The 22,945-nt window shown below is 41.7% G+C and overlaps 2 protein-coding genes across 4 annotated transcripts in view; one reads left to right on the top strand and one right to left on the bottom strand.

Annotated features, from left to right (window-relative positions):
* ABCC1 (ATP binding cassette subfamily C member 1 (ABCC1 blood group)) overlaps positions 1–12,006 on the bottom strand; it is a 54,143-nt gene extending 42,137 nt beyond the window's left edge. For both annotated transcript variants that reach the window (XM_068424073.1, XM_068424075.1), the window contains exon 1: positions 11,894–12,006. In XM_068424073.1, coding sequence (XP_068280174.1) covers positions 11,894–11,941 — 48 coding nt within the window. In that variant the 5' untranslated portion in view covers positions 11,942–12,006. The remainder of the gene's footprint in view (positions 1–11,893) is intronic.
* A 3,936-nt stretch (positions 12,007–15,942) lies between these two features.
* On the top strand, positions 15,943–21,641 carry CEP20 (centrosomal protein 20). Of its 2 annotated transcripts, XM_068423585.1 has the most exons (5): positions 15,943–16,016; positions 16,506–16,703; positions 17,883–17,967; positions 18,811–18,950; positions 21,193–21,641. In XM_068423585.1, the coding sequence occupies exons 1-5, from the start codon at positions 15,989–15,991 to the stop codon at positions 21,267–21,269; spliced, it is 528 nt and encodes a 175-aa protein (XP_068279686.1). In that variant the 5' UTR covers positions 15,943–15,988; the 3' UTR covers positions 21,270–21,641. The 2 variants fall into 2 exon arrangements, with proteins under 2 accessions (XP_068279686.1, XP_068279685.1); XM_068423584.1 differs by lacking the exon at positions 15,943–16,016 and having other exon boundaries at positions 16,238–16,703.
* The last annotated feature ends 1,304 nt before the right edge of the window (positions 21,642–22,945 follow it).

Genomic DNA, 22,945 nt, shown 5'->3' with positions numbered 1-22,945 from the left:
AAAAAAACTTATTTTGAAAATGTATAAACAAAAATATTTGCCTTCCCCACTTCCCTCTCAATTTCTGTCAGAGTCTTAAGACTTCTTTCTCGGTTAGATACAACAGACAGTATGCACAGGGGACACAGCTGTCATTCTTCTCCTCTAATTCCAGAGCATTCTAAAAATTCTTCTCACTTCATACCATTTTTGATTTGTCAATTAAAAACAAAAAACTCTGAACTTAATACAGCCAATTCAAGGACATTAACACTGGTAGAGCATAAAAATGCCCGTATATGTTTCAGTGTATCTGCATAGGGCCCACGTAAGTTGTTCATGACCAGGCACCGGCTGTGAGATGCTGTGGGCGAGCTACATGCTTATTAAGTTCCCTGACTGCATAACATCATCAGAAATTTCAGCTGAGTCATCCTTACATTTAGCCACTGCACAAACGCTTTCGGCTTTCTAAGTCCCAGCTGCTCTGCTTCAGCACAACAGCCAAGAAAAGGTCTCATGACTCTGCAGAACAGTTTACAGTTCACAAATTAAGATAGTTAATATGATTATGCAAGTAAATTGACAGAATGTAATCAGCTTTACAACAAACAAACAAGAGCACTGACATCATTTTATTGAGTGGATTTTTGGAGATCTACACACTGCTTAAGAAAGTTACTATCTCCTTTTTCAGTGTTTTTAAATGCTTGCTGTGAAATGAATCAGGCAATTACCAGAAAGGGCAGAGCAGGTAATGCACATCACTGCCACGTGGCTAAAGAAAATAAAGAAGTACTGTATGCATGACTGCTATGCATATTGGCTGGAGGATATTCTAAAAACAAGTGCAATCTTTTATTTGACTTTCATGTTTGCAAGTTATCTGGAGGTGTTCTGCATGAAAGGCAAGAGGGTACGATGCAATGGCACCTCAGGGTTAAGAAGTTTGGGGTAAGATTACTGCTAGAATTTAACAGCTACAGCAACACCAGTGTATCTTCTTTCACATTTTTCCAGGATTTGATCCAGAGGCTGCTGATAACAAATAGGAGTTTGCTTAGCTTAAATACACTATTCTTCTCTGTACAAGAGAAACAGCTACACACAGGTGAAGTGCAGAAGCCCCTTCCATTTTACGTTCATTTCAGGTGACAAAAGGTGAGGAAAGCATGCATGGAGAGAGAGACGTGGTGGTATTTTTTCCTGCTGATTCCCTAGGTGAAATTCTCTCAGCCTACGCCTACACAAGGCACAGACAGGAATAGAGCTGTAGACCAAATACTTGCTGCTGAGCACCCAATGTCCACACAAAATGCCTTTCACTCAGGCTCACACCAGAGGAGCTGCTGGCTGCCCTGCAGACTGACCAGACTGCCCATCAGCCACTGGAGTTTCCCAGTTAACACCGGTCCAAAAGGCGCTTGGGCCGCTCTCGGGTGAACCAACGTGCAGGACGGGGGACTGTCAGGAGATCACATCAGAAGCAGGCTCCTGGTCTGACTAAGATGTTAATGCCCTCAGTGGGCAGACTCAAGAGGAACTCAATCCATTACAAAAAAAAAAAAAAGAGGCATACCCTACGTTATGCATGGAGGATACCATGGTTTTATGAGGTTTAATTGCGGCTGGAAAACATGTCACTCTCATCATGAAACCAACATGTATTCATATGCAAATCACAATGTTCAGTTACACAAGTCTAGACTAGTTCTGCCAGTTTGAAGTACATCATTCTCCTTTGCTTTATACAAATCCGGTTTGTGAATTTTATTTTTTAACAGCACAAACCAAAATTCTTTACGGATCAATGCAGAAACATTCACTGAAGCAGACCTTTATATTTAATAGACATTAATTATCAAATTAATGACATTTTTTCTGACACAAGTTTTTGAAACACTATTCTAGCAAGTTCTATTAGAGCACTAAGTTGCCCCATTTTCACGTCTAAAAGATGAATAACAGTTTTCACTGTCTGATCAGCTAACCCTTCTACTTTGCAAGAGCACATCCAATGACAGAGATCCAAGTATCCACTGAAAGCCTAAACAAACTAGCAGCCTCCTGCCATGAAGGAGGAAGAAAAAAGGGGTTAGGTCTATAGCTATTAGATTGTATGATCTGGAAGCAGCCTCTAATTTAAGCTATGACTGCAGGAATCCACAGGAGAATCAGTGTGATCCTTGCTCCTTTCTTGGTAGGCATTGGGAGAGAAGAGATCTGCTGTTGGCTTAGTTTTAGTCTAGTTCAGAACCACATCTCAAATGTTAGATAGTATTAGATTGGGGTTTTTTTCCTCTTAAAATCCCTGGATAAGTTTAAAGTTTCCCAGAATAACAAATGGGTATTTTTAAATTTATCTGACCTATTTCTCAGTTTTCATTTCCATCACCAGTATGGTTGCTGAAAAAAAAATACCAGTCCAGAGTTTCTGTACCAAATAGCACATTTTTTCTTATGGCACAAAAAGGCTTCCTATCACATTTGAAGTGAAACCCTCTATCTCCAAGAAGAACACAAAAAATGCTTGGCATTCCCCAGAATCACATGGATCTGTTCACAGGTAAACCACTTATTTGACAGTGCATAAACCCCAGGAAAATAAAGAACTATATTAATTTCTGTCTAAAATTTCAGGAACAGGCAAGATAAAAAGATCGGCAGTAGGACTGTAAGACAAAGTTGCAACACAAAAGATCAGTTATTCTGCCTCTGCTGAGAGAAAGACGACTACAGGGAACCTGCATGCCTCCAGTGAGCCTAATCTGAAGAATAACTGTTTGACACTGGACAGGACCTCGTGGCTGCCTCTCTCCTGGCAGCCAGGAAAGGCCGTTAAGCGAGCAGCCAGCGGCCGCCTGTTCTCACGTCAATAATCCTACTTGACCCACAGCATGTTTTAGAATTCTCATTGGCAGAAATGGAGAGACCAAAATCACTCAGTTTCACGCCTGCTGTGCGGAAGTGTGCTAGAGATGCAGGCTGCCAACCACACTGTGAAATCCACCTGCGTGAACCAGCTGTGACTGAAAAATGACTTAAACATTACCACACACCTACGTAAAAAATGAAATTACAAAACCACACTGGAATATTAATATCACAGTCAACACATACTCCTTCAAATGGAGGTTGACACTGACATCAGTGTGTACCCACTACTTTGATATCGCCCACAGAATAACCACCTCATTTGTAATACCAAGATATGGTTTCTCAATCTTATTTTCCTAACATTAAAAAAAAATTTTCGTTTAATGCAATGCTTACATTTAGTAGAATGCAAGTAATTAGCTCTCTTGGGCACTAACACTGTAATTGCAGCTGACAACTTTCATTATAATAGTATCATCACTTTATCATTGAAATAGGAAGTCTCACAATCTGGCAGTTCTAGATATCGTATTAAAAAATCCCCCAGTGTAGCACCTATAAGCCCATAAGCTTACTCAACCATTCTCCCTCAGATGCCATGAGGCCATCGGCCTTCAGCCTACACTATCTAGGACAGCAAATTTCCTGCCTGCCTCTCCCTAGATGGGAGATTTGCCTGATGTGGCTGAGCCTACAGTCTCAGAAGAGCTACTAGCATCAGTGGACAACAGGGGGGCTGGGGGGGCAGAAACTCCTTTAAGGTTGCTTTAAAGGAACTCTGACCTTGCTTTAAAAGTCCCCAATACCACCATTCTCCATCAAAACCAATAGTAAAAGCAGTGACACTGCTGACCACACTGAGAATTAAGGAAAACAATTAACTACAAAGTGATCCAGATTTTGCAATAGGTTAGAAGGAGGTCTGCTTTCAAGTGATGAACTTAAAAGGGCACTCCACAGTTATTCAGCTTGCCAAGAAAGTTTTATCCAATTTAGCTTTAGAAATTTTGAAGAAAGACTAAAATAATGTTCTCAAAACACTATAAATGGAGCATCTTTATTCTGTTGTTCGCATTTTGAAGTCAGCTCATGAAACATGCTGAAGCTCACCATTTCTCTAAGAGCATATTTAGAATAGAGCCTACAACAAGCACAATCATGCACAATCTACACCAGCATAACATTTGCCCTGTCGTGCTTACTGTTCAGGCTAAATCACAAGAGGTGACAGGTTGATGAAACAAGTAACAGACATTTGTACAAAAAAAATACTCCAGAACTCCCACAAAAAGCAGCAGAAACGTCCACACCTGCAGCTCTCCTGTCTACTCAGCAATATTCACAGAAACAAGCAGCAGACAATGACAACATCCTTAACAAGGCAAACAAGGCACTAAATGAGTTATGTGACACTACAATCAACCATCATAAACTTCCTATTTACATGTTTATAAGTCCTTTAAAAACACCATGCATATTATATTGAAATTATTTTGGAAAAAAGTACTACTTGCATTAAAAGATCCAATGGCTCTAGAATCAATTCCAGATGAAGCAGCATAATATACAAGGACAAACATACCTTTCCACCTTAGTTAACATTTATTTCCACTAGCTTTTTTCTTAATAAACAAGAATTTACCCAAAATGCACGGATCTCTTCTGTGACACAATGTAGTTGTTCCTCTTGCAATTGAAGTTAGTGCAGAATGTACAAGTACAATGGTACCTTTGCTGCGATGCACACAAAGTGAGCTCATGCTATGTCTAAATAAAGCTTTCAATACACTGCCAATTCCTTTGAAGACCTATACTAACTACATGAAACAGTTTACTGGTTTATTATCATCTAAGGGAATACTCTGCAAACAGGAAGTAGAAGAAAAAATTTAAAATACTCAGAGATTTTACAATATCTTTCCAACAGCTACTTCCTATGCTTAATGAAAGACAGCTAGGAGTGATTTTTTTTATTTTTAGAACACACAAACCCAGGATTCCACTAAAAGGGAAAAGCCACACAACCAAATACTTGATCTCATTCCCAGATCTCCACAGACTCTAAAAACTACTTCTGCAAGGAGAAATTACACAGTTATACTCCTGCACAGAACTATACCACTTACCACAAGCAGTGGAACAAATAAACATAAAGCGTGCCAGACTGCTGATTTGGGAAGAGACTTTAGGACTTCTCTTCATGGTCACGTCTAAGGATATGTGTTCATATCCCCACAAAGTTCTCAGACATTTTTTCTGGCCAGTAACAGCCCGATTAGATCAATAAGTTTCTGCTTTTTTGCTCTTCTACTGCCACGAAGGCGAAATAAGAAACATTAATGGTAATTACCAAATCAGGATGTAAAAATTAGATTCAGATCTCCAACTCTCATGGAGATCACATTCACCCACAGAAAATCCATAGGTTTGCATTTTTTGTTTGGTTGGTTCATTTTTTTTTTTAATTACTACAGGAAAACTAAACCTACCATGCAATTAAGGATCTTCTCCTCTTACTTGACACTGGAGTCTGGGGAAGGGAGGGGTGTGGGTGGGGGGTGTTCACCAAACAGTGAGAATACAAAACCTTTCTCCTCATAAACCAATGAATGGAACAAAACTGCCGCTATTAAATCTGAAGTTTATTGGTTAAAATGCTAGTAGTAACCAGGGAAGCAAGGAACAGATAATAGTTTAGCAAAAGTTTGAAAAATACAGGTCTCCAGTTTCAGATTTTGACGTATGTCTTGTGTCTGAATAAAAAGCCGTAAATCATTCACAAGCAGGCCTTCTAGCCCAGCTTCCCAAAATACCACATTCAGATCAAGACCTCAGATGGTGGAAAAGACCGTGCCCCTTCTCCTCGCTTTGTTTCAAATTCTGAAGTCTAAGCTTTATTCTTGTAGTGTCTTAACATTGTCACAAGATAAGATTATCAGACCAAGAGGGGCAACGTTAAAAAAAACAATAATCACATAATAAACAGGGATCCTAAAATTTTTATATCATTTATAAAAAGAAGAACTAGGGGGAAAAATATCAGTAAGTGTTTCTAGCAACAGGGAAACACCCTTAATTTCTCTTAATGTTTTCCATTAGAAATGGTTTTAGCAAGACTAAGTTCTCAACAGTAATGACTTAGATAATGCAGATTTGACTTGTTAACATAGCCAAGAAAAAGCCTCTACCTTCCAATACCCGGTCCTGAACTTAAATCAGGTGTCTGCACCTCCTTGTCCAAAACCCAAACAGCAGTATTTCCTCATGTTTACAAAGAGCTGAAATCCTTTGTACAGGCAGCACTGCATCAGCTGAAACTGGGTGCAAAATGACAAGAAAAAAGCATGTTTTGCCTTTGTTTCCCTTTAGCCTAAAATAAGAAGCTGGTGCTAACAAGTTGCCAGAGAAAGGAGCACCTGCAGCTGTGGAATTTACAAGAGCTGATCTTTGTAATGCAAGAAGCTAAAAGCCACTGAACTATGGCTATTTTTTGTGTCAGCGAAACATGACAGATTACGTCAGCACTTGCAAAATTAAAGTGTTTAGCCTCTTTCTACAGATGTAGCATTTCCATATCGTGCCGTGTCTGCAAGAACCATGAGTCATTTGGCCACGTGACACAAAATATTTCCCATTCACAGTTTCAGAATGAAAAGGATGGCTTTCACCCTTCTGTGAAGTTTTCACTGAAAACATTGTTACTTAAAAGGATACAGGAAAAAGATTCCTGCTCTCGTCTCCTTCTTGCACCAAAACCAGGACTTATGCTTAATAATGCAACAGCCTGTATATTGAGTTCAAATCACTGTGAGAAGTTTGAACACACCTGGGTAATAACCTTACAAAGGGACCAAGATAACAGCTTAACTTGGTATAAACTGTATCCGAAGCTACCACAGATGCAAACAGTGAGAAAACAGTAATGCATGGAATTCTGACTCTATTAAAAGTAAGCAAAAGGTCAGTACCCGGCAGTAGGCTTTTTAGAGATGTGACCCAGAATGACTTCAGTGCAACCCAGGCTAACCTTCACTTAGTCCCAGTATAGCACAGCGCTTCAGTGTAAACTGCATTGTAATTGCATGGAACAGCACAAGTTATTCAGGTGTTTTGCTGGGTTTTTTCCCCTCATTTAACTTTTCTGAGCAACCTTGAACTGACAGCTGTAAAGTGACAGGTCATCTGTTAAGAAAATTCCCAACAACAACAGAATATCAGGCTTCGTTTTCCTATATTTCCCCTAAACTGATCTATTCTTGATTAAGAGAGAAGGTTAACTTCCAATATAAGTTTAATTTCTATGCAAATTTAGGCCCTTGTTCACATGACCAACAAAAATGTTTTACCAGTTTAAATGAGAGAAAGCTGACACATAACCCTCTGGCTTTCATCGCTAAAAAACCCGACAACAACCAAGCCAAGAGAATCAGGCAATCACTGTTAATTATAATAAAGGCAGAGTCTTGTGTAAAGATTTTTCTGTTTCACACTCTGCTGCTGCTCCTCTGTTCCAAATGCTGTCCACATATGACCTTCCTATGTCAGCAAATGTAAATAGTTTGCTGATCTGCATACTCTTTTGAACAATTAATATCTAGCTGGTCACAAACGCATTCATAAACTCGATACCTTTGCAACTAAAGGAAGAGTCTAAACTCATGACTTTTATCAAGCCCACTCTGCACCACATCCACGGCACCTCAGACTCCCTCCCTAGCTCTGACACAAACACACTGAAAAAGCACTAGAGACATATTTTACAGTGCAAAAAGCTGCAGGGTTCCAAGATACATGCTAATTTACTGCTCACCTAATGCATGAAAGCTTAAGCCACAGAACTTCAGAACATGAAATTACTCAAATTACTCCTTACATAAAAAGCCTGGTTTTCCTTCAGAAGTCTATTTCAGGAAAGCTATCAGTGTCTTCATAAACAATATAAGCATAGCAGCTGTTTACCTCACACAATATCACTTCACAAATGTCAGCTAATCATTATAATGGATTAAATAATATTTTTTTCGTAACAAAATCCTATCAAGCCACATGACAGTCTTAGAAGATCCTAATGTGTACAACCAGCTGATGGAGGCTGGTGGATAGCCCTCAGCCACAACAATCTCAGCCCAAGCACAAAACATAATGTCTTTGGACAAACACTCAATAAAATACATTTATTAAGACAGATAAAACATGCCTGAAAGCCTCAGCAGAACTCTACATAGCAGCAAGGGAAGCAGAGACCAATCCCACCAAGCTGGTCCCTGGATTTTGTGTGTGAGGTTCTGCCTCACCTTTTCTCATCCATCGTATTTATCTCCCGTAGTTTGGTTCCGTATGAAGAAGTGCTAAACCTAAGAACAGTGTTTGGATGCAATTTCTCTACTGACAGAGAAGAGGCGCCACAAAAGCTTTCTGCACCAACAGGAAAAAAACTAGGCCTGGGTTTATGGAGGAAGACACAGCTGGAGTCATTACAGGACTCTAGTTCTCGAAACAAAAGAGAGGAGATGGAACTTGCTTTTCTGCTATAAGTGAATGGAATTACTTGCTTTTAATCCTTCCTCAACAACCAAAAGCCCAACTAGAAAAATGTGGAAAAAAAATTTCCACGAAGTTCCCATTGAGGTAAAGAAGAATAGTTAACTTCTACCTAAATTAATTTTAAAAAACACTATATCTTTGCCTGTGAAAGACATGATACGAACATATATAAATATAAGCCGTTTCTCTCACGTTCTCTTCTTCAGCAAGAACCTCAAAAGTTTCAGATTCTATTTGGCTTACAAGCATCTTCTAATGAATGAAAAACTGAGCCTTCCTGTAAAACCTGGCTGAATACTTGGGGAGGAACTGTAAGGAACTGCTTAGTTTGAACTTGCTTTTACTTTCACATCTCCTACTTCTTTTTCATAAAAGCCTTATCGGGGGTTAGCCTTGAAAACTCAAAAGTGTCACAAAAACTCTTAACCTCTTCCTTTAGCAATTTCAAACATGAAAAGACTTCTCTAAATATGATACTGCATAGTTTACAAGCTCTGAAAAACTGAAACTACCCCAAAATTTTACTCTACAGAAAGAAAAACTATTTCAAAATGTAACCGCACTGAGACCACCGATTGTGTGAGTGTGCACACATCCATACAGCTAGGTGAGCAGCCCAAAGTGTACAGTAAGTTCTAGATCTGTCGCTTATCCTGGTTACCTAAACTAGAAGAGTTCCTCACCCCACTTTACTCCCCCTCCCTCCGCGGTACTGAAGCAAGGCACACTGCGCACATACGCTAGGGATACTACAGGCAAAGCCATCTCGGCATGTCAGGTCACAAAGAAGTTTTCCAGTTTAAACAGGCCCATAAAGTTGCTGAACTGAAATGCAAGTAGTGCAAAACGTTACCCCTAGCCCCTTAGGGTTTTTTAAAGCTTTTACTGTCATCAACAGCTCTTATATTAGTAACTGTATCTTACACAGCCGCACCTTTCTTTACGTTATGGATGAGAGATTCTGAGATACTCAGCGATGCTAGAGAACACAAGGATGAAACAGTACCCTTCCAAAAAGGGAGCCTGGTTCAAAGGAAGCAAGAAACACTTATGTTCTGTAAGCAAATCTGGTTGCAGTGAAGTTAATATGCCAAGTGGGGGCACTGAGATAGGTTAAACAGTGAGGGGGAAAAAAAAAAAGGGAGTGAAGAAGACTACAGCAAACTTGCTTGGGCTGTTGACCTTTCAGAGTATGTATTAAATAAAACCAATCTGTTTAATTCTCAGACAAGAACTTCCAACAATAACATTCTTTGGGTGTGCAAACAAGAAAAATCCTGGCCAGCAAAGCTTAAGAAGATTAGCATACAGTCTTTAAGGGTCTATTAGGTCCTTTCAAACTGCAAAGTCTACCCCACAATTAAAAAATGAGTTGCCCCCAACTCAGCACCACCCTTGACAGAAAACACATCTCTTCCTTAGAGCTGAGTTTGCCACTGCTAGGAAATGCCGCTGCTCCACTTCAGCGCCAACCAAAACAGCTGATGTGGCCATATAGTTCACCACAAGAATGCAGTAACACATGCCACCAAGTATCTAGCTATCACCCAGCTCTGAGAAGCAGAAGAGTGCAGTCCACAAGACAGGAAAGATAGTAGCGCACACGCAGGTGATATCTAGAAGCCCAGTGAAACACTGCATACACATAGGCATTTTCTGAAAATCCATTACAACTTGAGCTTCAAACAGTAGCAACAATGGAAATACCAGAAAATTAAGCAGCCAGAGTATCCATAAGCACCAAAACTAGCATTACTACCCTCCCCACTACTGGGAACAATGCAACAACAAAGTGGATACAGAGTGCTGTTTATGAGGACAAGTTCAACGAGGAAGAAGACTTTTCCAGACACATCTTACATCAATTGGAATTCACAATTGTTCTTTTGCAGAATTAGAAGAATCCAGAAATCAACCAACCGCACCCACAAGATCTTTAGCTGGAAGAAATGAAAGGCAGACTCCACGTGATTTGGAGGATGACAAATCACAAAACCATCTATATTCTTGGGAACCAATGCAACTAGCGAAAAAATGTATGGAGTAGTTATGACACACCACAAATATCAGAAATGGCTGTAGTACATACAAGAACTGTAAGTTCATAATAAAATTATCTGCCATCAGAAATCCTATATAAACTAGCTGTTTCCAACATCCTAAGGGTAGTTCTTGCTTCTACCTCATGTTTCCATTCCACAGTTCAACTGGCAGCTCTTTTTCACAAAACTACCACTCTCTCAAGTCAGTTTTTCCATGAATTCGGAAACACGTATTCTCTAAAACTCTTCAAATGAAACATCTCATTCTAGAAGAGGGAAAAAAACATTTGATGACAACTCATAATTTAGCCACTTCTGAGAAAGCTGAAACATAGCTGCAAAGAGATATGAACTTAAGCAATGTAAAAGCAGGTTAACAGTCATTTGTGATCTGCTGGAAAAGCTAAATATCTTAAAGTTTTAATGATCTTAATAATATTTGCTGAGTAATATTTTAATGGTTCTCAAGGTAAAGAGTACAATGGCATTTGTTGAGACATTCGATTTTTTTTTTTTTACTTGTAAGGCAGCTCATAAGCTCAATACTATTCGGCAACTATCTGATGAATACGTGAGAAGTTCTTTGAACAGTATAAGGAAACCCAAATTTTCCTCATGCCTTCAGTAGCTTTCACCCCATTTTTTTCTCCCTTAACTTCATGCTCGCTCTCCTCCTTTCCTCCACACAATCTGTTTCCTCCTTAGAAGGATTTTCACTACCCTCCTGCCAGCACCTGCGTGCCTCTGCAGAGGAACCCCGTGTCTCAGCTGAGCAAGACCCACACCACCAAGTTTCCACCACAGTCACCTTCGCACAGCTGGTTTTCAGTTCCCCACAGCGGGCTGCGCCCACCACTCTTTATTAAAGAAGAGCTAAAATATTGCCATGCAAACACGCGATACAGCTGCCAGCCTGCAGAAAGCATTCTTCGGCCTCCTTCCCCGGACAGCACGCCGCTCTTCAGCACCTCCGCAGCCATCAGCCACCGTTACTGCTACCACCCGCACAGCCGGAGCAACGCAGAGAGCGGCCGGACGCGGCAGGCAGAGCCTGCTCCGGTGACCGGGACACTCGCCTCCAGCCTCCCAGGCGAGCGCTCACTCGCCAGCTCCCCCCTCCCGGCACTTCCCTGCCGGAACCCCGCACACACGGCACACCAGCCCCCGCCCGGCGACCCCACACCCTGCCGGAGACCAGCGAGCCCCGGCCACGGCCCTGCCCCTCGCCCAGCCCGCGGCCGGGGCGCGCCGCGGCCCCCCGCGCTCTGCCCAACGTGGGCACCGGCACGGGAGGCTCCCGCTCCCCCGCCGCCGGGCGCGGCCCCCTCGGCTCCGCCCGGGGCCGGCGGCCCACGACCATCCCCGTCCCACCCGGCTCCCCGCCATCCCTCAGCGCCGACGCCGGCAGCCGCCGCCAAGCCGAGACCCCGCGGCCCCATCCCGCTGCTCACCCAGAAGGGCTCGTAGGCGTCCGCGCTGCAGAAGCTCTCGATCCCCATGGGGCGCGGCGAGGACACCGCGGGCTCCCGCGGCAGCGCTGCGCTTCCCCCTCCGCACCTCTCCGTGCCCGGGCGGCGGCGGGCGGAGGCGGGCCGGCAGCGCCAGGGCGGCGCCCTGATTGGCTCCGCGGTCACGGGGATACCGGGCCCCGGCGGCGCCACCGCCCGCGCTGCGCAGCCCCGCCTCGGCGGGGGCAGGCGGCGCTGCGTCGCGCACCCCGGGCCCCCCCGGCGGCGGCGGCGGCGGCGACGGGCGTCCCGGGGTCGCCTCCGCACCCGCGGTTCCCCGCGCCCCCGTCCGGGGCCCAGGAGGCTGCGAGCTCGGCCGGAGCCCGACACGTGCTTTGTTCAACACAGAAACCCCTCGCGGCCCCGTCCGCGTAACCGGGGCGGAAGCATTGCCTCCCGCGCGCACCTCCGCCTCGCCTCCCCGCCCGTGTCAGCAGCACCCGGTGCCGCCCGCCCCCAGCAGCCCTACGGGTCCCGCACCGCCCGCCACGGACCGCACCTGTTCGCCGGACTCGACCGGAGCTGCCGGCGGGCATCACGGCGTCCCCCTTCCCGTGACCCTGCTCTGGCCCCTGGGCACAGGGACCCCACGCACCCCCCGTGGAGAGGCACCGCAATGCCCTGCCGGCAGCGAGGCCCCCAGGGACAGAGCCAGGGCGCCGTCCTCGGGGAAGGCCACAGTGAAGCGCCTAGGCTCACCTTCAAACATTTCACTTCTCAAGGTGAATCAGTTAAACTGGTTTCAAAGCCCTGCACTAGTTCAAATTGACTAGTGTGAACTGGAACTGAACCAAAATGACTTCATCCACAGCCAAGTTTGCACCAAAATACGTACTCATTGAAATAACTGCCCAGCGCCTAGGGTTGCATTTGATTGTATCTCACTCCATACTCTTCACATCCTGTTTAAAATGCCCTGGTTAAACCCACAGGCAGTATCCACACTCAGCTATCTGACCTACTAGAACAGACCAGCCTGGAGTATGGATGGCGCATATGCAGGAATGGCACCATACACTGCAGGAAAGAGCAGGGTGGTTACATGCCACCCTACAGTAACATCTGAAAGCTTTAATCACACGAGTTACATAAAGAACCTCAATTTAAAATGTTCTTTTGCATCCAGAGCAATTATGGTAACGGACAAAGTTGTTAGAAGAGAGAGAGGGCTCACTCTCTAATGCATAACTAAAAAGCAAGTATCACACATACAAAATACGTATCACAGATTGCTCTTTACTCACCTGCACGCCTTCACCGCAGTTTCAGAGCTGTGCTCGGTCATCACCGGCTGTGGCCAGACTGCTCATCCGACTGCAGCACTTCTGGTCTGTCCCCCCGGCTCTCACTCCCAGGGTGGCAGGTCGAGGAGAAGCAGCAGTGTTCAGCCCACACTGAGGTCACGTAGTCCTTGATGAACTGAGGAGAATCATCACAGAAAGATCAAACCAAAGAAACTGGGTGTCAGAAGCTATACAAGTTTGTGTCAGTTTAACCCACACCTTAGTTCATACCATGTTAAAATCTTCATAGTCTTGCAAGAAACAGCTAAATGTTAAAGCCTGATTCACCTCATTTTTATTAAGAATATTTCTGTCCTGTTTTGTGTACTCTCTACATTCACCTTAAACTCATATTAAATATCTTGGTGGGTTGGTTTTTGATACCTCAACGCTCACTATGACTCCTGTTGAAAAGGTTACATCACAGTCTCCAACATCTGTTATTCCACTGCCCCTCAGCTGTAAGGAATAATTTTTTTTCTCCTGGCTGCTCTGCAGTGTATATAAATGATAATAGCTCTGACAATTAATACAAGCTATCCTGTAGTTAAGTTGTAAGAGCTTTTCTTTTTTAATAGCACTATTAATAGCATAGTTAACCAGAAAAAATGCTATTAGATAACACAACCTCTAAGAGTTTCCACTTTTACATGTGTTCTGTGTGCGATAATAGAATACAAACTTATAGTTGAAATGATACAGCAGAAAATTATTTAGGATATAGAGATCGTATGCAGGGATTCTTCCAAACAAGAAGACAGTAAATAAGCATGAAGTGAGGAGGGTCAAGAAAAATACATTTTTACCCACATGTTTTTCTCAAGATACTATTGTATGCTAAAAGACTAAGAAAACTTGAGCTACACTTTCAGGATTCAAACTTTCCAAGTACTTCAAGATAATAACTTTTCTTCATCCTCAAACTGTCCCTGTACCAATGGTCATGTACCAGGTTAATGATGTTTCTCATCAAATACTTAGATCTGCTCTTCAAATTAGTTCCATTCCACTTAGTTCCATCTCCTTCCCTTAGAAACTAAACAACAGCAACACCACCACAGATTCTAACCAAAGTACAGTCAAAATGCAGAGTAAATAATTAAATGTGTGGGGAAGCAGAAGAGTTTAGAAGCAAAATGTAACAGACTCCAAATTTTTGTTGTGGAGAAAAACTAGAACTGACACAAACCGAAACCTGTAGATACAGAAGCAAGATCTCAGAGTCCCAGAAAGTCACTGAATGTGGATTTCACAAACTATAACAGCATCTTTTACAACACAGATTAACACATAAAATAGAAACAGCAATCTTATTTAAAATAAAAAAAAAAAGCCGAAACAAAATTATATTTTGGACTCTGAACTTTACTTTGTAGGATACAAATTAAAGCTGGATAGGAAATATAGGGTGGAAAACAGCTGCTACTTATTAACTGGAAACTAGGTGTAATGGAACAGTGACCCACAACAGCATGGAGAAATTTGGAAGGATGCAGGGAAAATGTTTTGACTGTGAAAATGCCATGCATGTTAAAGGTAAGTGGTCTAAGCGATCATTCATCACCAGAGCTGCCCTTGGGATCTGGGCAGCACGCTTAGGATAGACACAGGCACTTACTGCTGCTGACTCACTGAAGGTTACTCCTATGTTGTGATGTTAAAGCAACAGATTAACTTCACCCTTACTTCTGAAGATTTCTTTTTTCCTGAATTTTATTTATTGCCCCTTGCTAGCGATTCTTTGGAAGCTCATACTATAAATATGTGCTTTAAGAGGAAATGTAAAAAACCAAACAAAAAAATCCCAACAAAAAACCCCCACCCCACACCTGAAGGCCGTAAGTGGTTTACTGCTTAAGAAGGCTCACATTTTCCTTCAAGCCCGAGCAGGCTGCTCCATGCAGACCATGACAAAACCAGTTTGTTCATCCACACTGGCTGCGTTTCCTTTGGGAAACACTTAACGCATTCACAAAATAAACACTCATCCCAGCAACAGGGAGCACACACACACACGCCTGCAGACACACCAGGGATCCTCACAGACTTGCAAAACACCCAGCCAGTATATGGTTGCATTTTGGCAAGTACTTTTAATTAAAAGCTCATGGTTGGTGGGTCCTTTTAATTAAAAGTTGATCTTTCAGGGACTTAGAACAAAATCCCTCTGCTACACATCAGGGAGAAACTCTCGCTCGTTCTCCACGTTTCCTTTTTTCATTTTTTTCTTTTCTTTCCCCCCCCCCGCTCCAAATAAAGCACATTAACAACCTTTGAAATTACAGAGGAAAAAAGTACAGCAACCCTGAAACGCCGTCCGTGCCCCCCCGCCGCAACTGACAGGACTGAGCTACGGGCAGGCACAGGCAGGACACCGAACGCTAACCCCAGATACACCACGTAGGCACTGCTAATTACTTTATCCCGGCTTGACCTCGCCAGCCGCCACCCCGGCAGCCCAGGGGATCACCTCGGGCCGGGGAGCCGCTCCCTGCGCGGCGGGACCCCGCCGGCCCGCCCGGCCCCTCACGTCAGGCGCTCCGCACCCGCCTCAGGCAGCGCGCAACCCCGCCCGCGCGCCGTCCCGGGCTCGAACCGCACGCACCGCCCGCCGGCGCTGTCCCATTGGCTGGCGCGCACCGAGAGGCGGGGCCAAGAGGCTCCCGCCCCCGCCTCCCAGCGCTGCGCTTGCGCAGTAGCCGCGGCCGCCGCCGCCGACCTGTCTTATCCGGGTCCTTGGCGCGGCGGCTGGGCGATGGCGACGGTGGCGGAGCTGAAAGCAGGTGGCGGGGGTGGAGGGTGCCCAAGAGGGCGGGGAGCGGCGGAGGCACCTCGGGCCACCGAAAGGGCGGGCAGCCGGACTTTCCCCTTACACCCGGCGGCCGGCTGGGTCTCGTAGTCGCCCCGGGCGCTAACGGGGGCCGCCGGCTCCTCTCGCCGCCATTGGGGAGCCGCCTCCACACAAGCACTCCGCCCTCGTCGTCTGCCTTGGTCTGGTTTTCACTCGTTAAAAACATCTTACTTCAGTAACATCCCACTTCTGAAATTGCTAGAAGCTATGTTTACTACTAAAAAAAATAATTGTGACTTCTTTGAAGGCTTCGTTTTTATCTGTAACGTCCCTAGTGGTGTTACCTACTGGCATATGCACAGGCGTGGATATCTTATCTTTATTTCACTGTTAATGTGCTGGAATTATGTTTATCTTGTGGATGATAAATACTGCTTGAATACGTTTGGCTTTATATTAACAGATCTTTTTATGGTAATAGTTTTAAAGGATACACTGGAAAAAAGAGGTGCTCTTGGACAAATAAAAGCAAGGATCAGAGCTGAAGTTTTTAATGCACTGGATGACCAAAGTGAACCACGGCCACCACTGTGTCATGAAAATCTCATAATCAACGAACTAATTCGTGAATACCTGGAATATAACAAATATAAATACTCAGCATCTGTTTTAACTGCAGGTATTGGGGCTGAATTTTTGTTGTCATCACTGTGTTAATAGACGTTTACTGTTTGGTTGAGTAATTCCACTGATATTATGAAATTAATAAGTGAGACCAAGCTGCACAATTTTGTCTTCCCTTGGAAATAAGATACGAACACTCTACAGTTTCACTTGCAGCATTAAGCCAAGTCATACCATTAGTTTTCAAGAAAACTTACCCTTTGCTCCTTATCCTTGATGTAAATGCTTTGACAGAGCAGTTGATGCAAGAGCAAGAAAACTTGCTAGCAGCCTGCAAAATCAAAATACCTTTCTTGAGTATCTGCTTTTGTTTTGGAAAATGGCTAACAATATTTTTTAAATATATCACTTTTTTTTTTCTCATCAGCATTTGGGTAAAATAAATAGAAATCCTACAAATGAACAAAATTTCTTTGAGGAATAATTTAAAGTAATACATACATAATGTAGCTGATAGTCTGAATTACAGCAATTCTGGCAATTCATGCATATAGACTGTACCAGAAATGGGGTTAGATGTCCTCAGCTTAAATAACAAGAATATGAAGAAGGTCCATATTTTTTAACAACTGCAGTTAAGTATTACTGTTTCTGGCTGTGCTAAAATGCCAATATTTGAGAACTGTTTAGACTACAACATCTGAATGGTAACCATAATTTATATGGTACAGCACTTATTTTTGCAGCTATTGCTAACTTGTATTTGAAATTTGAAGTGCTATAGTTGTGCTTAGGTACAGTAATTACATTTGCTATTTAATAATTTGATATATTTCACTCTATTAAAGTTAGAGGCACAAAGGTTCATCCTGAGGGAATGGACACAGCCTGTGTAGTAGTTAATGTATGGAATCTGTTTGGTAACAGTACTTCTTTAGAGAAAGTTGTTTGCCTGATTAATTTATCTTTATATTGTAAGACTTTATTATTTTTCTTGGATTCCTTTAGAGTGAAGATAAAAATTGTAATATGCTATTGTAAATTATATGAGTACGAAGCACTAATGTTAAAGTGAGTTCCCTGGAATGACCATATACTTTACTTACATTACATTAATAGTGTAAAAGGGAGGTGTGTGCTGTCATTCTCTTTTGAAGTCTCCTGAGCAGTCTTTAAAAGTTAATTGACGTTTTTCTTACCAGTCTTAAGAATTTTGCGGATATCTCTTTTCCAGAATCTGGCCAGCCTGAAGTGCCCTTGGATAGACAGTTCCTTGCCAAAGAGCTGAACATAGTTGAAGACACAAATGGAAAATCAGCGTAAGGAGTGATTTTGGAATGCACAGTATATTCTGTTTTGCATGTATTTTTATCTTTAGTGTTATTATAAATCACATATAGATATTCTCACCAATTGAAATGTGACTAGATCGCAGGGCTGCTCTGACATGCTGGATTCAAACTCACAATGTCAAATATGGGGCTGTTTTCAAACATACTCAAAACTAACATTTAATTCTGCCAACTCTGTAGTGTTCTCCAGATAGACTTGTGTTATGGTGTGCAAGTACACTATTACCAGTACAGTCTTCCCTACAGTCAGAAGCAGAAAACAGATACGCTCTTTGCATATCAGTGAGTTGCTTTGTAGTGCAATAAAAAGCTAATTGTATTCTGAGATTAGATATAAATTCACAGTGCTCCGATAGAACTGCATTAATGAGCTAGGGTTCTGAAGCAGGTTTAACCACATTCAGTGTTCTTTGTAGCTCATGCTGTAGGAATCTGTCAGGTGCTTAGGAAGAATCGAGTTTGGGATGTGCAGCCTGCCAAAGTCTGATCCTTTCTACTGCATGAGTGAGAACATGAATCTGTGTTCCTGTGCTAAGCATGCTCTGGTTATTCACCTACAGGAGACCTGGAGCTTAGTTGAGAGTGTCTCTTAGTGTGAGCTTTTTAGGAGAGTGTTGGTGTTCAGAGTGGGCTTAGGTCTGTGCTTATTTATATAATGACACTTGGCATAATGTATTTTAAATAATTACTCTGAAGACATCTGTACATATTCTAGAAGTAAACATTAAGGGCTCAGAAGTTCTGAGGGAAGGGTGGTTTTCTAATGGTCAGTATTTCATAGACTGCTTTTGTCATTTTTTTCTTAAGCAGACCTCTCTTGTACGGAATTCTGTCTCATTTCTTACATGGTGGTAAAGAAGAAAGTACCCAGAATACCCTTCCAAAAGTGTCTTTGCTGAATTATCCAAAGCAGAACCTTGGCAAACCACCTACTGAGAGAAATCAAAAAGGTGGGTGTGGGTATCGGGTCATTTTTGCAGAAGTTTTATTTGTGACTAGATTTTCTATATGATACGTATGCTTATAACAGCATAAACATGCGGATGGACTCAGCATACCTCTGTGCAAGGAATGCTTTGAGCTGACACCTTTTGTAAGAAAAATTCTTCAGCAGAACAGTGTTTATACCTCAAAAATACCATTAAGCTGCGTGACCTGACCATACCTGTTGCTCATGTATTCATTTAAGAAAGGTCCTACTATATCCAACTCAAGAAAGACCCACCCATGATTTCTAAAACAACCCATATATATGCCTTTGTTTAAATAAGTGACCAACTCACCAACTCTTAGGCCTGCTTCTCCCTGCCGGTATGCTAATGGACAGCATATACGGCATACAAAGCTGACTGCCCTCAGCAGTGCTTGACTGGCCTTCAAATGTGTCAGTTGTAGAACTTTCTCTCTTACATGGGAATGTATTTTCTTTATAAAGCAGACATTTTTTAAAATTGCAGACAGCCAAATCGATATAATTTCTCAACAGTGCAGGGTACTGTGAAGCTCCTGTTACTTTGTGGTAGCTGTAGCTACTTCTTAGTTACCAGAGGGAAGGAGAAAAAAGCTAATTGTTTAGTTTTATTCTCTTAAGTCTTTTGGACTGTTAAAAACTGAAAACTCATTTAAATTGGACAGCTGTGCTATTCAAATTAGTTTTGCTGCTCTGCAGTTACCAGTAAAGACCAGAAAATACTAATATCCCCATTCTCAGTATCAGAAAGGTCAGCCACCAAATTGCTTTACCATTTTCCTAAAAGTTAAACTGGCCAAATTGTATTCACTTCTACTATTACAAATCTGGAATGGGTCAGCTAGAGACAGTCTTATTACATTGGCAATTTAATAAAAGAATTTAACCTAAATTCTCAGTAAAGTATGTTAAATAGTGGGCGTATCTCTTTTTCTCATCTGTTCTAACTTACCTAGTATCTATAGAAAGTTCTTAACTCTTTAGCTGCCAATTTTGTATATGGGCATAAACCTTTTCTGAGGATATAATTCACATCTGATTGACTGCAGAAGCTTAAGTTCCAAGTTCATTGCTCTATAGTAGAACACAGCTAAATCTTATTTTCCCTTTCTGGTCTGCTTTTTGACTGGTTACAATTCATACTGCCTAAGCTACAGAATGAAAGAGATCATTGGTCCAGTTTTTTCCTTCAAAGAGTCTTCTTGGCATAGTACTTCACTTTCTACTGTGAAAATTTAGTACTATTGTGTTAGGACTATCAGCTATTTTTTTTGTATCCAAAAATTTGGAAAATATGAGGTCTGAGATATTACTGATATCTAAAAAGTGTGAGAGAAGTACTGAACACCTTTTCTTAACAGTTAATTCATTGAGACAATGTTGTTTCCCTTCTGCCAGAAGAGGGGGCTGAAGAAATAAAGTTTCAATATCAAAACTGCTATAAATGATCTCTTTGTTAGAAAATAATTATTCCTATCAGAAATTTCTCCATTTTTAAAAATAAATTCGGTGTATAGAATAATTGTTTTTAAACTATAACTTTGTACCTCAGTTCCGAAAATGACTCTGTGAAGGGTCACCTTGCCCTGTTGACTCTAATATAATTTCACAGGGGGATTTAATTGTTTAGAGTTAGTTACAAAACTCGGGATTAATCAGAAGACATGACAGCACATTGCCTTTTGAACTAAACAAAAATATAACAGTTTTAAGGCTTTTAACCTTTAAGTAACTACAGTCTGAAATGACTTTCTGCATGTATTTGTGGAATATGTCAGTGGAGACCTAAATGCAGTGGGTTTAAAATACTAATTATCTAGCTATTTTAATTAGGCTGCATATTAAGGTAATGAATTCTGTTCATAAAATACGAGACTTGGAGGGTTGAGTTTAACATCTAACTTGCTTTTCATATTAGAAATTATCTTAGTTGAATGAATATTCCAATAAACTGATATGCAGACTGGAAATCCTGATAAAATATGTGGAATCTGGTGTTTCTGTCAGTTCATTCACTATAGCTGAGGTAAAGTTGTCTGAAATCTAATCTTTGGTAATGCAAAGCTCTTACCTCGTACAGTTGCATGGAAGAATATATTGTAAAATTGCTCGAGTTTCCTATGATGATATTCTGTATCAAAGTTGTTAATAGTAGAAAATAACACTTATACCTTTGGATCTCCAGATGTGTGAGAATATATATGTCTGTGTTTCATTTTCAGATAGAATTCCGGAACCAGGAAGGATGGCTGGCACGAGCATTGAAGAGCCCCTTGTTTTACAAAGTAAAAACAGATGATATCTTTCATATGCAAATTTCTCATGTAAAGTTCTCTAAGATTTAATTTAGGAAATTCTTCTTTGCATAAATTTCCCCAATATGTCCAGTGGGACCATTTCAGCTCATTAGATCTACCCATGAGACAGGATGATGGGGTCATACTTGCTGTCAATGAAAAAACTGTTAGTGAAGGCTCTCTTCCTCCAGTGCTGATAGAAGGAAAACTGTATGTGAAGTCAGATTAGTGAAGCGTGTGTCTAGAATTGGGCCTAAAAATACTGGTTTTATTTTATAAAAATTTATCGGATAACATCATTTCTGCACTTTCCTTATTATGTTACGTCTTTGTGTGTCTTTCCTGTGTTTTTTGAATAAAATTTTTCAGTTTTATTCTGTGTGGTATTTTGAAAGTGTTCAAACTAAGCATTTTAATCATTCTTCTTTAAGAAGAAGCTGCTACTTTTGGATAAGTATGGGAAAATAAATCTGAATAGAAAATTAAAGTGCTTTAGAGGAATAGTTGTTTTTAATTCTCCGGAAATGAGGACTATATTTATCTTCATGCCAACAAACAAATGAGGGTAAGTCTTTTCCATCTGGAGTTGCTATAAATTGTACAGTGTAACACTGAGTATATGGGAGGGAGAGGAACTTCTGTTTTTTTCCCAAACGACATGAAACTCAAAGTCAGGCAAAGCTAAAAATAAAGTTGATAATAAATTACTGATTCCCAGAACTTTTTTTTAGCTGAGGTATTTACATGTTTTGAAATGGTAATTTATTTTAAAAGCCAAACTTACAGGGGTACAGAAAAACTAACAGGTTAGCTATTTTTCTCTACTCATTTTAACAAAATGTATAGGCGTTAATGTTTCCAGTGGTACTGAGAAGAGTTTTGTGTAAATGAATTTTAAGGGTTGCATTCTTAAAAATCTTAATTGTTACATAAATGGTGCAGTAAGTGGCGAAAAAAAAAGGAAGAGAACATGCAGTTTGTGAATTTAAGTGAAAGGACCCTGAGTTGTACAGACTGCAAAGTTTTCTCTTAATCTTGATTTGACCCAGTTAGCATTACAGGTATTGTTTATTTTGATAAGCAGCCTCTAATGTGAAATTGCAGAGAACAGTTAGGGGTTGAGAGGGGAAGTTGCATTTATCCATTTCAAGCCTCAGCAGTGAGCTCATCCCCTTCGTGTGACTGGCAATGCTGCCAGCTCCCCATTTGCTGATTTAATAAGTCTCTCAGGACTGTTCCAAGAGGAGAGGACATGTGTTTGCAAATATACCTCAATCAAATCCATCTTTAAGTCTTCTAGCTTTGCATCAATTATAATTGACCATTGGGTCAAGCAAGCGAATTTATTTCTGTATGCCTTCACTGCTTGCTCTGTGCTAACAAACACCACCGTCGCGTTCAATTATGTGGCTGAAGAGCCATCTGTGTAAAACCTACCACCATGGGATTCTGCCTCATTGCTAGGGTTTTTCCTGCTACATCAATGCAAATATCACAATGGCTGATCTCTCCATTTTGCTGTCTAAAAATATAGTAGAAAAATTGTGTTCTAAGCTGTTATTTGCAAATTATCTTCATTTTGGAATGAGCTGAAAGTGCCTCTATGGAAAGTTGCAAAAATGAACTTTTGACCAATGCAGGTATGATTGCTCTGGCCCACAGAAATCCCTGCATTTTT

The sequence above is a fragment of the Nyctibius grandis genome, chromosome Z (genome assembly GCF_013368605.1).
Source record: "Nyctibius grandis isolate bNycGra1 chromosome Z, bNycGra1.pri, whole genome shotgun sequence".
Taxonomy (NCBI): Eukaryota; Metazoa; Chordata; class Aves; order Nyctibiiformes; family Nyctibiidae; genus Nyctibius; species Nyctibius grandis.
The sequence above is the reverse complement of the archived record's forward strand: the minus strand, read 5'-3'. Positions and strand labels throughout refer to the sequence as shown.